The 15,459-nt window shown below is 43.1% G+C and overlaps 2 protein-coding genes across 2 annotated transcripts; both read left to right on the top strand.

Moving 5' to 3' along the window:
- The first annotated feature begins 850 nt into the window (after positions 1–850).
- RBM34 (RNA binding motif protein 34) lies at positions 851–7,548 on the top strand. Its single transcript, XM_084283634.1, has 11 exons — positions 851–909; positions 1,043–1,172; positions 1,302–1,441; positions 2,499–2,703; positions 3,298–3,357; positions 3,935–3,978; positions 4,440–4,523; positions 4,710–4,773; positions 4,861–4,903; positions 6,461–6,579; positions 7,188–7,548. The coding sequence occupies exons 1-11, from the start codon at positions 872–874 to the stop codon at positions 7,467–7,469; spliced, it is 1,209 nt and encodes a 402-aa protein (XP_084139760.1). The 5' UTR covers positions 851–871; the 3' UTR covers positions 7,470–7,548.
- Positions 7,549–7,666: 118 nt separating this feature from the next.
- TOMM20 (translocase of outer mitochondrial membrane 20) lies at positions 7,667–14,940 on the top strand. Its single transcript, XM_084284197.1, has 5 exons — positions 7,667–7,888; positions 12,141–12,187; positions 12,904–12,985; positions 13,262–13,404; positions 14,521–14,940. Exons 1-5 carry the CDS (start codon positions 7,765–7,767, stop codon positions 14,563–14,565), a joined length of 441 nt encoding a protein of 146 aa, XP_084140323.1. The 5' UTR covers positions 7,667–7,764; the 3' UTR covers positions 14,566–14,940.
- Positions 14,941–15,459: the final 519 nt, after the last annotated feature.

Here is a 15,459-nt window from a genome sequence, read left to right as displayed (position 1 = left end):
TTAAGTGACACCAAGCTGCAGAATCAGTTTACACCACATTAAACCACATTAAATACCATTTGCTAATAAACATATGAAAATGAGTTAGACTGGATACACATTGGCCCCATTTTCCTCTTAGCAGTCAGCTCAAATTAATCTTTTTTCAGCAGAACAGGAGAGCTTTGCCTGTTGACAGCATTAAAGCGGAACCAGTTGAAATAAAGATGAGCTTTGGTTTGTGTCAATTCAGGTAGTTCGGCAATGAATACGAGAGCTCCTGGAGAAATGTGCTGACTTTTAATAACTACTGGTTAAGTTCTGATATGGTGGAAGTGAAATGTGAACAAAGGCTGATTCTATCTATTGACACCATGTGTAGCCTTCACTCAGCTGGCCAAAATACTGTTGCACCTGCACAATGATGGATTACTCATGAGGATGAGAAATGACTGATGAGCTTTGGATGCTTTTTTCATAATTAGCAGTGATCTGAGATTGCTGGGGATAACTTTAATAATAATCACTTTTAGTAATTCGGTTCTGCCTTCGATCTCAGGAGGTGCAGCTGGTGCTGCAGCTGGGTGCCCTCAGCCTCCCCCTCGCCACAGGCTGTGGGATCAGCCTGCCCGTGCCAGCACTCCCCCGTTGATAGACAGTCACTGGCTGCTTTAACGTGGGGTAACGGAGCGGTTCCTCGTTAGCCACCTCCCCGGGCTTCCCCGCTGCTCCGTTAAGCTGAAACTGCGCAAATTGGGATTTCCGCTGGGCGCAGCGGGCTGTGGGCTGCCGGCCGTGCCGCTGCCCGCCCTTCTTTCCAGCGCCCCTCAGCCCCGCTCCCGCCCCTCCCGCCGGAAGTGACGTAGCCGCCGCCTTGCACTCAGCCGCAGCCATGGCGGCGTCCCGGCGAGCCGCGGAGCCGTTGCTCGGGTGCGTCAGCGCGCGCCTTGCTCCCCCCCCCACCCCTCCTATATCCCCTCAGCCGCTCGCGCGGCGGCCGTTGGCCGTTACGGTTGGCCGTTACGGTTGACCGTTAACGCCGCTCCCCTCCCCTCCCGCGCAGGGCCGGCGGCGACTACGTGGTGGGGCAGGTGCTCGGCAGCCTCTGCCCCGGCGCCGGGGCGGCGGCGCGGCCCCTGGACGGCCTCTTCCGCGCCGCCGCCCCGCCGCCCGTGCTGGTGGCCGTGCCCAGGGTGAGTCCGCTCTGCCGGGGGGGCGGGCACGTGGTGGCGCTCTAAATAAATCGTAACTCATAAAGCAACCATAAGGTGTTTCTGGAGTTTTGTTGTTCAAGTTAATTTCTTGTAACTTTTTTTTTCAAGGAAAATAAGAAGAGAAAGCATGTGGAAGTGGAGAAAGCATCAGAAGATCAGAGCTCGTCTAACAAGCAAGAACCTCCTGTAAAAGTGAAGAAAACGGGAAAGAAGGAACTTTCGAAAGCAGGGAAAAAGTTGGCAAACAGGTAAGTAGGTGATACCTTCTTAAAGTAGGACTAAAGAAAAAAATCCATCTAGATTAATCCTAACATTACAAGTCTAGTGAAACAACAAAGCGTTAGTCTACTATTAATCTCAACCTGGAGTTTAAGAAGATGGCTTTGAAGAAGCTTGTGGCAGCGTCCCATAGTTTGCACCAGAAGGCAATAAAATACTTCAGCTTCTTGTCAGAGGTAGGTTCTTGGTCTGCGGAATGCAGAACTGCTGTTGGAGAGCCAGCAGGGCTGGAGGTTGGAGATGCAGATGCTGCTCTCCTGTCTGGTACAAGGTGATGCTTTGAGCTGTAGTTGCCTTTATCCAGCAGTCCTGCAGTCAAAGGAGCAGAGGCGTTTTCAGTAGAAGCAAGGCACAGCCAGAGCTACTTGTCCGTAGTGCACTGGCTACTGCTGCGATGCAGACCTGCTCTGTTAGTAGCTGTCAGCTCCCTTAAACATGTGGAGCAACTGAAGTGCTGTCAGCTCAAGCAGGAAGCTAGTCTCTGTTCAGTTCCTGAATATCGACATTTGTTTGGTTGTAGCTCCTGAGGCTAATACCACGTCTCTGATAGTGTTGCATTTTCATGCCCAAGAAACAGAATAATTTATTTGGTGTTTTGGTATCAGCAGCCTTCTTGCTTATTGTTCATGCTGTTTGTGTAGAAATCTGTTAGTGATGGATCCCAAAAGGTTGTCTGTTGTGAGTGCTGTGGATGCCAGGAAGCATAAAATCTCTTCTTATTTCTGGTGTAGAAAGATTATTTCTTTCCCTTCATTTTTAGACAAAACAACGTACTTCTGAATTCTTGTTTAATTACACATAACGGTGAGTTCCATGGTCTGGGGCAGCAGATACCTGACCGCTCCATAATATAGAAAACTATGTATGTGTAATGCACAACAGGCAAAAATGTTTGAAAATTTACATTGAACGTAATCATTTAAAATTGTAAGTTAAAATTCCTGTCTTGGAGGGTTCAGTTCTTTTACCTCAAATGTCCTGTTTTTTTCCCCATCAATTATAATTTGCTTCTCTTTTTCTGAAAAGGGAGAGTGCTTTAGAACAGGCAGATGAAGAAGAGGAGCAAAAACTATTTCAAAGCAAAGCGAAACGGACTTCTCGTGCCATCGCCAAAAGTGGTGTTAATTCAGAAACTCTAAAACAACAAAAGAAAAAAAATGAGGCAGAAGAAATGATAAAAAACAAAAGAACGGTGTTTGTGGGAAACCTACCTGTCAACTCCACTGCTCAGGTACGTGAGTGGATTCTGGCAGCTGAAAGAATGAAAAAGCTGATGAAAGTTACCTTGGTTTAAGGGATTGTTTCCTCATGAGAACTTGTATGTGCTTGTGACTAAAATTGCTTTTTGTGAAAGCAGGAAATAACGCTCAGCAGTAACCATTAGAGGCAGCCTCTTCTGGCTTAGTGGGGTTGAGCTTTTTACAGCAGTGGCTGCAGTTGCTCTTTCTTTGGTAGAAGATTTCTTTTGGTTGATTTCTTTTTCAATTTAATAATGCTTAATAAATGACAACTGCAAGTACAAAGCTTAAATCTGCTTCTGATTTTGAACATAAATAATATTTCAGATGGTTGCCTAAAATATTTTAAATTTATACCTTCCTCTATACTTAGGGGTGTGAATTCAGTTTTGGCAGTCTCTAACATAAGCTGCTGCTACGGGAAATACAAAAGTAGTTACAAGTTGCTTATTTTTAGTAGTCCGTAAACATAGCTTGTATGAGTGAAATGAAAATAGTGTAAAAATCTTACTAGTAATTAAGTGTTCAACAATAATTGTTGTCAGGATGCAAAAATACATTGAATATCTGTAATGTTTTCTGTTCAGATGCTGAAATCCCTTTTTAAAGAATATGGACAAATAGAATCCATTCGATTCCGTTCTGTGGTACGTTGTTTCTTCCGCGGTTACATGGCATTTACTTTCATGACCTTACAGGATAGTGTTTATAAGGGTTGTACGTTCATTAAATCAGAAGCGGGTGTGGGTGGGTACATTTTACCATTAGAAGAAGCCCTGGAGATTTTACCGGAGAGGCACCACAGGTGCATCTTTCCTTTCATCACATTTGACACTTTCTGTAACAGCCGTTTATACAGTTGGAGCTGTGTTTTCTGTTCCAGAAGGAAGCCTGTATTATTGGGGGTTTAACTAAGGTATTGTTTAGCTGTTCTTAAATTACAGGAGCTAAGGAGTATTGATTGTGAATCACTGTACTGGGTACAACAGTTGAAGATAATTGTCTTGGAACTCAAGAAACATAACAGATCAGGTTAAAGCCAGCTGTGTAATTTTAAGCTACTTCTAGATCATCTCTGAGAATATCCATTTACATCATCTGCTCTGTGTACTGGCTACATTACTCTGGGTGGGAGTGGAACCCGTTTGACTTCTTCTTTGTCTTTGAGAGCAAGCATTTAAGATAAATTGACACTAGTTAACATAAGCTCTTTTTATTTTAAAGGTTCCAGCAGAAGACACTTTATCCAAAAAGTTAGCAGCAATAAAGTAGGTTCTGCTTGTGAGTTTCATGCTTTATTTTTTAAGGCAAAAATGATCTTTAAATGTTCTTATATATATAGCTATATTCATTTTTTCTTTTGTTTCTTTGACTTCTGAAATTACCTTTGTGTGTATGCACGTTTTTTGAGAAGTAAAAAGGTGTTATGTGCCCAGTATAGCAGTAAGGAATTATGTTAGGTTGTCTACCTTCTTGCTGAAATACAAGTGCAGTAATTGTCTTTAATTCCTTCGGGTGTATTTCTGCACTGAGGACGCTCAATCTGGGTGCAAATAGAAGCTAAGATGTACAGTGGGACTTCCTTGGACATAAGGAGCTTCTCAGCCGTTAAGAGAATTGAATTTGCTCCTGTGTGCAAAACAGAGGAGATATAAACATGTTTAACAAGTGTTTCTGCACTGCACAATATTTCAGAATTATTTAAATGCATGTCTTTTTCCTGTTCCAGGCGTAAGATTCACCCTAATGTGAAGTACATTAATGCTTACATTGTATTTAAGGAAGAATGTGACGCCATTAAGGCTCTAAAAAAGTAAGTCTTGGTTTTGCTCCTCATGTTGAAAGCGCAGAGTGTGAAGGGATAAATTTAAACTGCCTCCTGTCTTTTGCTTGAATTAAAATATTTTTTTTCAAACCTAAAAAGTAAATTTGCTTTTGGAAGAGTACTATGCAGGGACACTGTAAATTAAATATTACCTTTTTCTTTTGACTCCAAAAGAAACGGAACAGAAATTGCTAGTGGATTTCACATCAGAGTTGACATCGCATCAAAAAACAGTTTGGTGAGTAATGTTTGTGACTCAAAGTAATTTTCTGTTTTTTCTTATAACAAGTAACATAGTGTCTTACCTCTTCCTTGTTTTCTTTAGCATGACAATAAACGTTCTGTATTCTTGGGAAATCTCTCATATGGTAAGTAAAATGGATTTTCATACCTCATTATTTAACACTTTTTGGAATATGTTGACATTAGGATTTTCTTTATTTATTGTTATTTCAGGGTATCTTGTTTAGATAGCTAAATATCACTTACTGGAATCGTTAAAATAGTAGTTTTATATTTTGACTGAAACACCTAATGGGGTAAGTTTCCAGCAAGTGCTGCAGGTGAATTTTCTTCTGTTACATTTCAATAACTACAAGCACTTTTATTTCTTGTTGTTACTTGATGTTTCTTAAATATGACCAAACTGCATAGAGCCATAGCGTAATAAACTATCAGACATGTGCTGGAACTTGTTTGTGAACCACTTCCAAACGACACACAGTTAGGGCTGTTTTTGATGCTGTCTGTGAGCCACGGGCTGAGTGGCTCCGTCCAGGCAGCTGCTAGCAATGGGTTGTTGTGGAGGTGCTTGCTGTGCAGTTTGGGTGAGTGCCTAGTGGGTATTCAGCTGCTTCTGAGTAGATGAAGGGATCGCTGCCGGGTGTGGTCCGCACGAGGGTATTGATGGAGTCAGGATGCTTGGGATGAGCATCTTGCTTTGGGATGGTGTGGATGTGTAAATATGCAGGGTGATGCCCCGTGCTGATGACCTGACACAGAACTGCTGTCACGTACTGCTCATGGTCGTGCTGAAATAAATGGGTCTGGGGCTTCACACTAAAACGTGACCTGTCGGAAAATCTGAGAAGTGAGAAATCTGAGTTTGGTGAGGTTTCTCTGCTGTGTGCAGCTTGTGTCAGTGCTGTCTATGCTTCTGTGCCTCCTGCAGAAAAGAACAGTTTGGGCATTTGCAGTGCTCTGGAAATGACTTCAGCACCTTGAACTGCACACTGAGGTCCCATCGTTGCAATTAAACCTGTACCATTAAATTCAGACCCTCCCCGTAGCACAGATGCAATTTTGGCTGTGTAAAGGGACTTACCACAGCTTGAAGTGTAGCTGTACAGAAAAGAGAGTAACCTATGTTTTAGTAGTGCTGCATCACACCTGTCTTTCTGGTTGGATAAGTGTGAGACCGAGAATGCTGGTAATGGCCACACGTGAGGCTCAGTAATATTAATCCCGTCTCCCCCATCCAGGTCAGTGAGCATTAGGCTTCAAGACCTGCCAGCTCAAGCTCGGTATCATCAGTTAGTAATTCTTAGAAACAAAATTCAGCATAAGAAGGAGCCACAAGAATCTTAACGAATCTTCATTTTCAGTATTTTCAAATCATAAATGAAATTATTTTTTAAAAATCTTTTGATCTTTGCCTTCATTCTCCTTTGTAATTTGTATTGTACTCTTCAAAGCTAGCAAATCGGTGAGTGTCAAAGTAAACAGCCCTTTATAAAGTCTGCATTGTCAACTAGCTGGTATTTTTCTGAACCACCAATACTTATGCACTGATACATAAAATTTTCTATCTAAATACATATATTGTGTACCTAAGGTGGTAAAATATAAAATATTTGGATTTGGGGTAGGCTTTTGAAGTGGTCACTCTGACTGAGGAGACGTCTGTTTTATTGTGCTTCCTGCAGACATCAGCGATGATGCCGTGAGAGAACACTTTGCTGACTGCGGAGATGTGGTAGCAGTGCGAATTGTGCGAGACAGGCAGACCGGCATGGGGAAGGGCTTTGGCTACATTCTCTTTGAGGTACGTATGTATGGCACACTCAGGACACTGGGAATTCTTCAAAATCTGAGCTGGGATTTGCTTTTACAGCCTTTTCTGACCTTTTGCTATTTTGGATATGTATGTGATACGTGGTAGCATTGTTTTGTACCTTAAAAGTAGCTTGGAAGTCCAGTCCTGTGGAAGCTCATGAAAGCAGACTATTTTAGGTAAAGTACAAAGAAAAGCTGCAAAACATTGGGGTTAAAGAAATGACCTTTAAGGAAAAGATTTATAGGAGGAAAAGATGGGTTCGCTTGGTGTAACTGCAACATTCTCCCATTTCTTGTTTCAAAATATAAGCGGAATTCTTTTCTCCTGCCAGTTCTGCGGCTAGTTCTGCCCATTTAGGCTTTGTATGACTTGCTTCTCGTATTTTTCTCCCAGCCTCATCTTCCTTAGCTTACCTCCTGCAGCCCAAGACCTTTTTTTTTTTTTTTTACCAATTTCTCCTTTCTGCCTCTGTCTCTCACGCCTCGTGTCAGCTGTTTCAGAGCTCATTTTCAAGAGCTCATTTTCATGGCAGCCGCGTGTCGGGAGGTCCCCAGCCGGCAGCGTGCTGAGGCTAAGGCGCGTGCCTGTTCCCACAGAACACGGACGCCGTGCATCTGGCTCTGAAGCTCAACGACTCGGCCCTGCAGGGGAGGAAGGTGCGTGTGAAGCGCTGCCTGGAGCAGGGGAGCGCGGCGCGGCGAGCCGCCGGCCAGCCCCGCGGCCCCAAGGGCAGGGCTCGCAGCGCGGCACCCAGCGGCAGCGGCAGCGTGCACGGCGCCTCCTTCGTGGGAGAGAAGGCAGCGCCCTGCGCACGGGGCGCCAAGACCAAGAGACTGCGAAAAGGCGCTGCCAAGAGGAAACCGGGGAAGAAGAAATAGCCCTGGGCGCGGCGCTTCTCGTTAATAAAGCCTCGGTGCGGAGCCGCTCGCTGGGTGCTCTGCGCGCTGCCTCCACCCAGCCGTGCTGCCTGTCTGCACCCGCAGACCGCCGGCCGCGCATGCGCCGTGGGGCGGGGCGGGAGCGCGGCGGCGGCGGCCGATGACGCGAGTGGGTGGGGGTGGGGTGGGGTCGCGTCGGAAGCGCGTCGCGGCGTCGCCTTCCGCTGCCCGCCCGGCCCAAGGTGCCTGCGGAGCTCGGCGGCGCCGGCGGGGCCGTCGGTGGGCGCCGCGCGCCATGATGGTGGGCAGGACCAGCGCCATCGCCGCGGGGCTCTGCGGGGCGCTCTTCATCGGCTACTGCATCTACTTCGACCGCAAGCGGCGCAGCGACCCCAACTTCAAGAGCCGCCTGCGGGAGCGTGAGTGTCCGCGCCGCGCAGCGGGCACCGACGGCTCCCCTCCCGCGCCGCGCCGCCGTTACGGCCGTTGCGCCCCTTCCCGCCCGGGCCCGGCACGTGGCGGCCGCGCGGCGCCCTCCCGCCGGCGGGAAGCAGCGGCGGGGGGAGGGGGAGGGAGACGGGGGGCGTCCTGAGGGGGGGGGGCGTGGAGGGGGATTTAGGGGGCTGCGTCTCGCCCCCGCCGCATTCTGAAACCCTCCTGGTGGCCTCGGCCCTGGCCGCCAGGATAAGAAAGAATGCCAGAGGAAAAGGGCGATCATCCAAAACGTGGAGCTCCGCCCGTGGCTCGCCGTTATTTCACGTCCTCGACACTGGTTCCGTGTCACGGCCATCGGTGGGCGCCCCGAGGAGCCCAAACGGGCCCCTCCTGCCGTGGGCAGAGGGGTAGTCACCCTGCAGTAACCCAGCAGCTCAGAAAGCACTCCAATTGCCAGAAATCGCTCAGATTCCCAGGGTAGACTTTTCCCCAGCAAGCGCCCCCAGCGTGGCGGCCGTTCCAGTGACGGCCGAGGCCGTGCTCACGTGGGGAGCACCGCAGCAGCACGGTGTGGTGGTGGCCTGGCCTCCAGGCACTTCTCACCCCACGCCGCAAGGCAGGCATCGACGATTTTCAGTATAGCGAGCTGGAGTTCGTTTGTCTCGCACCAGAAACCTAGGTTTCAGCGGTGTAATCGGCTGTGTAGGAGAGAGGGTACTGGATTACATAAGATTTTTTACAGAACCATCGAAAGTGATCTTTGCATCCTGTTGTTTTCGTTAGGTGGGCTTCTGCCAAGTATAATGTTCTGAACAAACCTTAGGCTGGCTCTAAAAATTCTGCTGAGGGACTTGCTGGGATTAAGAACTGACTTTTTCTTTAAAAGTGGAAAAAATCTTCTGTGTTTTGGTAAGAAGTAGCTTGTTCTTAACTGAAAGACCTCAGATCCTTCAGCGTGATACGCTGAGCTGCTTCTAGTTGTGAGGCTTTAGGTAATATTCAGGACGCAATGCTGTAACTTTGCAGCTTGGAGGCTTCTGTGGTGTTATCAGTGACCAGATCGTTACAGAATTTTTGCCGTTGGATGGTAAAGCTCACTCTGAAATACTGGGCAAAAGCAAGGTCCAGTGCAGCAGCCATTCCGTGGGTGAAGATGTGCTGCTTCTTGGGCAACAGCAGGAGCGTTGTATTAAAAAACTGTGGAAACCATCTTTACAATGGGTAAACATTCTTAGGATAAGATTATTTTTCAGCCTCTGTAATGCGGTGTCACCAGACTTTAGGAGGGACAGGGGCTCCCACGTGTCAGCAGATTTCCAGTTGTATGTGCTCAAACACTGGCAGACAAATGAAGATCTGATACTATTTTGCCATCCCAGTTACATTTTATATCCTTTTGTTTGGGATGTGCTAGGGCTAAATATTGCATTGGGAAATCCCATAGTAAAAATGAAGTGCCTGGATTCAGGTTTCAGGAAAAAAATGGACGTCTCCAAGGATGCGGGGACTTTGGTTTTCCAGATGTCTTAATCTTGCTTAATTAGTGGGTATGGTGTTCTTATTTCAGTTTTTGTGTTCCTAGTTCTGGTCCTTAATTGTATTTAATCTTGGGACCAGAAGATTGTAACGCTGTAAACATCTGGAGCTGGCTAGTTTCTGCAGCTTTAGTTTAAGATGATAAGATTTTACATGTGTTTGCTGTTCTCCTTGAATACACAAGGCGCAACTGCTTTGTGTGCAGGTAGAGACAATGGTCTCCCTCACCTGAGAGAGAGGAACATAGGAGGTGGGCACCACAGCTGGGAGATGGAGAGGCAAAGGGTTTTGGGTCGGTGTTGTGGGACTGGTCACGAAGGTGCTGGTGCAGCTCAGGACTTTTGCAAATCATGCCTGAGTGTCAGGTTGCTGGTTTGCATTTGAAACATTTTTTCCCATACTCACGAGCTGTGCCTGAAAAACCTGCAAGTCCCGTGCTGTTCGAGAGCTGGTTTTATATGGGTGCTCGTGGGTCTCCATTGTACCTAAATTCCTTCTATGAAAGATGGCTAAGGCTTTGTCTTACCCCTTTTTAGATTGCAGTGATGTCTTTAGAACAGAGGGAGGTTTTTCCTTTTGTTGTAGATCCTTGAGATAAAACAAAAAATTGGTCTTCCTCCTCTCTCATTACCTGAACCACTGTTTTTTTTTTGGTGTATTTTAAATGCAACTTTTGGCTGTTGTTTGAAAGATGTTTTAAATTTAGTTTTAGACGCTAGTAAGAGAGGAATTCCTGCATATACTTCAGAGTTTTTTTTGTTTTTTTTTTTTTTTTTTTTTTTTTTTGTAATTCTTTTAGTTAGTGAACTTATAAAGAATCCTGTAAAACGCATAAAAGAAAAGAAAAGAAAAATTGCACAGTAGTCAGACCTCAAAGATTCTGTAGGTCAATGTTAAATCTTAGAATCTTGGTGATTCTTAATGCTCCTTCATTAGTCTTTGGTTGAAGTGTATGGTTTCATACGTTTGTGATCAGTAGTCAAAAGCTTTTATTAAAAATTTATAGTTGCCAGTATATGTCGATATTTCTTTATCTCTGAATGCTTACCCTGGTGACTGATAGTCGATGTAATTTGTAGAAATTGTCAAGAAAGCACAATTTCCTTGTGCAAGTTCAATGATGTTTTTTTTCTGAAAGCACTACAGCTGCAAAGTGGCTTATTTTTATAGTGAAACATTCCACTTGTATTTCTTATCTTCATTTTGATTTCATCTTTGAGATTTAATGTATTAGGCATGCCAGTTAATGTATTCGGCATGCCAGTTAGTGTAGTGCAGTTTCAAGTTTTTTCTAAAGCATTAAGTTACACAAACTCAAAGTGGGCTAACCGAAGGCACTTTCAAAACTTTCAAAAGACAAATTTGTCTTTAATATTGCAAACAACTATAATCATGTAATTGTACTGAGCTAGGATTCTGTACGAGACAAAGTATTGCTGTGTATGATGTTGCAGAATACTATCCACCGGTCAATATGTTGTAGAAAGTGAAGTACAGAGGGTTATTAAGGTGTCACAGAAAAAAAAAGGGTGATCCACGTAGTTAGAAATTCCCTTTATAAAAAGCATGCTTGACCTAGTCCATAAGTTTCACACATCACCTTGTCACTGCTAGGGAATGGTTTCCTGAATGTGTCCTTCATGTGGATAATCTCAAATTCTTAACTCGTGGCCATTAAAGCTTGCAGTCACGTTATTTGGAAGTGTTTCCAGCACGTAAAGCTGTCTCAGAAGACAAATCAGGGGTGTTACAGCTCTTCTTCATCAGTGTAGGTGTTCAGAGGGCAGACGGTGACGACACCTAGTGGTTATTTAACCACGGGCTGTATTTAAAAGTTATGTTGGTGTAATTACTTCAGTTGATGAACCAAATGACAAAAAATATTCTAAGAAAATCCCTAGAATTGCGGTAATTATATTGGGATAATTATTCTTTTTGGCATGAATAGCTGCTGCCATAAAGTATTGTTATACCTGCCTAATTGCATTAAAAGGAAGCGATATATCATTTTAATTACACTGGTTGTGCTGGAGTGCTACAGTTTTCTGTTGCAGATAACCTTATGCCTTCAGGTTGGATGATTAAGACTGTAAACGTTTGTTCCATCTGTAAACATTTACTCTCCTTGGGTATTTAATTTCACGAACGTGTGTGTTCGTATGGCTTTTGCAGCAGGATGGGGAGATGCTGCCACCTCTTTGACTAGTTCCCAAGCCCGTGCCATTGCAAAACAGCTGGGAAAGAACACGTATGTGCTGCCACCTGCTACAGCTTCTCTTGGTGGTGCATTGTGTATTTTCAAGTGAAAGTGGCTCAAGGTTAGATAGCAGCTCTTCTGTGTCTAATGGTTGCTAGAAAGTCATGCAGAGAAATCTTGTATTAGCTTAATTCTCTTCTCAGTGCTTGTGTAATGCACGAGGTACGCCCTCCTGCAGGCCCTGTGGGGTTGGTGTTTACCAAAGCCAGGAGAAGGATTGTCATTTTGAGTCAGTGTGTCACCGCCAGCCCTCCTTCTTAGGCCTCTAAATGATATTCTGGTGCAGAGCGTGGGTTGCAGTCTTGTGTTCATCCTTCAGTGCTTTGAATATATTCCCAGTTTCTTATTTCGAAAATAACTTTGACTTGTTCACTGTTTAGGACTATAATCTGAAGGCTTTCTAAATTTCAAATTAAAAACACATGATATTTTTATTCTTACAGGAAGGAAGAAACAGAAGCTTGCCAAAGAGAGAGCAGGGCTTTCCAAGGTAATACTGTGCTCAATAACGCAGTGCGATTTTTGAAAAATGTTTCATTTATACCAGGTTTAGTTGTGAAGTATGTTTAAAGGCCAACTTGTCTATTTCAGCTCTGGTATTACAAACACTTCTGCAAATATCCAGTCTTCAGATATTTTAACAATTTCACAAATAACCATATGAAATGATTGTTCACTTTTCAAGTCAAATAGAGGCCTTGTACTAGAAAGTATAACATTTCCTGTGTGCCTTGAGGGTGTTTTCCTTTTTGTAGTATGTCCATAAGTACTTAGATTTAAAAGCCGTTGATGGGATACAGCTACAGCTGAGCTTGGCAGTTTTTTGGTGTAGGAATTTGATTTGCTTCTCCCTTATTGCCAATGGATCCTTTATGAAGAGTTAAATATATCTTAGCTGATTTTAATAGTTGCAATGAACATTACTTAGAATTTTTATTTGCTATGAAACTGTGTACATAATAAACTGAGTAGAGGTATTTCGGACTCTGGCCCTCTGTGAACGCGTGATGCAACAGTTTGAGACTTGAGTCTGATTTTCAAAAACATTCTGCATAAGTTTAACTCGATGGTGATACTTTTAATTTCCTTTGTGAGTTTCTGTGTAAAAGTGTGGCTGTTCATGTTTGGTTTTAGTTGAGAATTATCTCTGCTGAATTATTAACTAATGTTTAAGGGCCAGCTTCAGTTTTACTATGTGTGTTACAGTTGCCTGATCTGAAAGATGCTGAAGCAGTTCAGAAGTTTTTCCTTGAGGAAATCCAGCTTGGCGAGGAACTACTAGCTCAAGGTAATAGCATAAATTTTTTTGAAGGGTAAGTTGTAAAAATAATTTTTCTTTTTCTAGAAAATGATTTCTATACACTGAGATCTTCTGGGAGTCAGATTTACCTAAGTAAATCTGTTTGCTCATTTCAAACCTTCTGTGTTGAGGAGCTTCAACAAGGGAGAAGAAAAGAATTCTATGGATTGATTCTAAGTAATTTAATGAATTGTTGGTGAATGCTGTATGTAAATACTTCATCCTTTGGAAGAAGTTTGATTTCAAACATGATTTGTCATGCAGGTGAATATGAGAAAGGTGTTGATCACTTGACCAATGCCATTGCTGTGTGTGGACAGCCGCAGCAGCTACTACAAGTTCTACAGCAGACTCTTCCACCACCAGTGTTTCAAATGCTTCTAACTAAGCTCCCTACAATAAGCCAGGTATGTGAAACATTCCCTGTTAATGAGGTTGAAAACTAATTAAACTACTTCTGTCATCAACTACATCAGCCTTGAGTATTGTTTTTGGTAACATGGTTTTTGTATAGGTTCAGTTAGATTAAAAGGAGCTCTTTAACCTAGAACATTAACAAATATTTATGAAAATATCATGCAGCATTGATAGCAAGCAGGGCAAAACAGAAATAGAAAACTTTTCTTATGCATAGGGTATGCTAAGCTCTTCCAAAGCAGAGACATCTACAGGCATCTTAGCGTATAAGCAGATCCACTGTTTTCCAGGTGGAAGTTGGATGTCAGAAAAGGGAGACCTTTCTTGCACTGGGTCTTGATTTTATTTTATTTTTTTTAATTACATATAAATACCTGTAAGTGGTATAAAAACCTATCAGAATGAATCTGTTGTTTCTGCTAGACTATTGCTTCCAGGCCAGCTATCAACATGGGATGTTAACTAGCACCAGAGCACGTGACAGTTTTGGAAGCTTAGTGGTATTCCTGATGACAAAAGTGCTGGTAGCTAGGTGTATAAAATGCCCTCTCTTTTTCAACTGTGGTACTGTGCATGTAATGTTGATAATATGCTAGCAAGCGAGTCTGTTCTAAAATAAATAATAGAAATCTTACCTTCTGGAAGTGCAAGGGAGCTCCCTTGTGATGTTACCTCAAATAAGGCAGAGACTTGGTGCTGTTTATCAGTCAGCTTCATTACAGCTCAGGCCTGGTAACGTTGCAGGTTAAGGCCCGTATCGTTAGCACTGAAAAGCACTGGATACACAAGATGTAAAGGTCTGGGGAAGCAATGGAGCAAAAAAAGTTTCATAAGAGAACAGTGCCAAAAACCACACAGAGGTCATCACTTGAGGCTGACAGGATATTATTTATCTGGCTTCGGCTTTGGTAGGTATTGCCCAGTATACAATTTCTACAGAACTGGCTTCAAAACCTTTTGTCAAATAGATTACAGTTTTTAACAGATGAATCAGCTTGCTCAGTAGTTACACTGCTTAATTTTCAGTGTAAAACTAAGTTGCTTGATAATCAGTTGCCTAATGTCAATTTTATGTAATTGTGAATGAGTTTTTCTCCTTCTTACAGAGAATTGTAAGTGCACAGTGCTTGGCTGAAGATGATGTTGAATGAGGTCTCACCACAACAGGGGAAAAAAGTGTTTTCTTACCCCAGAAGATGAGCATCAGTAGGGGGATAAAGGGGCAAACATAGTAGTTAATGGACTGTGTACCACATCGGGTTCTACCAGAGTTAAAAATAACTTTGTGTAGGTGGGTTTCGCAGGATTTTATTTATTACCCCAGTGAAAAGTGTATTTTGATAAGAATTCATTTTATAAATACACTGTGTTGAGTTATCAAAGTATCACTAACTTCGTTACTAAATATGCAGTTGTAATGTTGTACATATAAAGACATAAAACTACAACCTATTGAAAACCCAATGCTCATTTTTGAAAAAACAAACAAACAAACAAAAAGTTATGGCAATAAAGATTTATCTGCACTTGTGTGTCCCTATAGTACTACTTTAAATTTCAGAACATTTGGGTGTCAGAGCAAACGATCTAAAAATGACTTAACATTAAAATTTATTTTTAATGTTATGGCTGGTCTTCCAATGCTTTTAATTTAAAAACCTCATGTAATTTCTCAAAAAAAAAGAAAAAATAGGTGTGTGATCATTTAAGCTGTAGCTGGTCACTTTAAAAAGCGATGAAATCAGAATGGTACTAGGTGACTGGCTGCAGAAAGAATGACACATCTGTTTGTCAGGTACAATAACACCTGTTGTGATGCAAGGCAAAACTGTATCTGCCAAACAGGAAAGCTCTGTTAGTGCAAGTGTCTGAAATAAAGCTGCTAGGAGTAGAACCTTGGACAGATTTTAAGAGCACAACAATTGGTTTGTGGAGAACCTGAAACATTTTATAAGATAATTAACATTTCAATCTCTAGTTTTCAAGACCATAGAAGATGGTTGTTAACAGTCTTTGCCACTTGCCTTTAAAATTTTTGGACTGAT

Source organism: Netta rufina (genome assembly GCF_964035555.1).
Source record: "Netta rufina genome assembly, chromosome: 3".
In the NCBI taxonomy this organism is placed as follows: Eukaryota; Metazoa; Chordata; class Aves; order Anseriformes; family Anatidae; genus Netta; species Netta rufina.
Note: the sequence above shows the minus strand (reverse complement) of the source record. Positions and strands in the feature narration are given on the sequence as shown.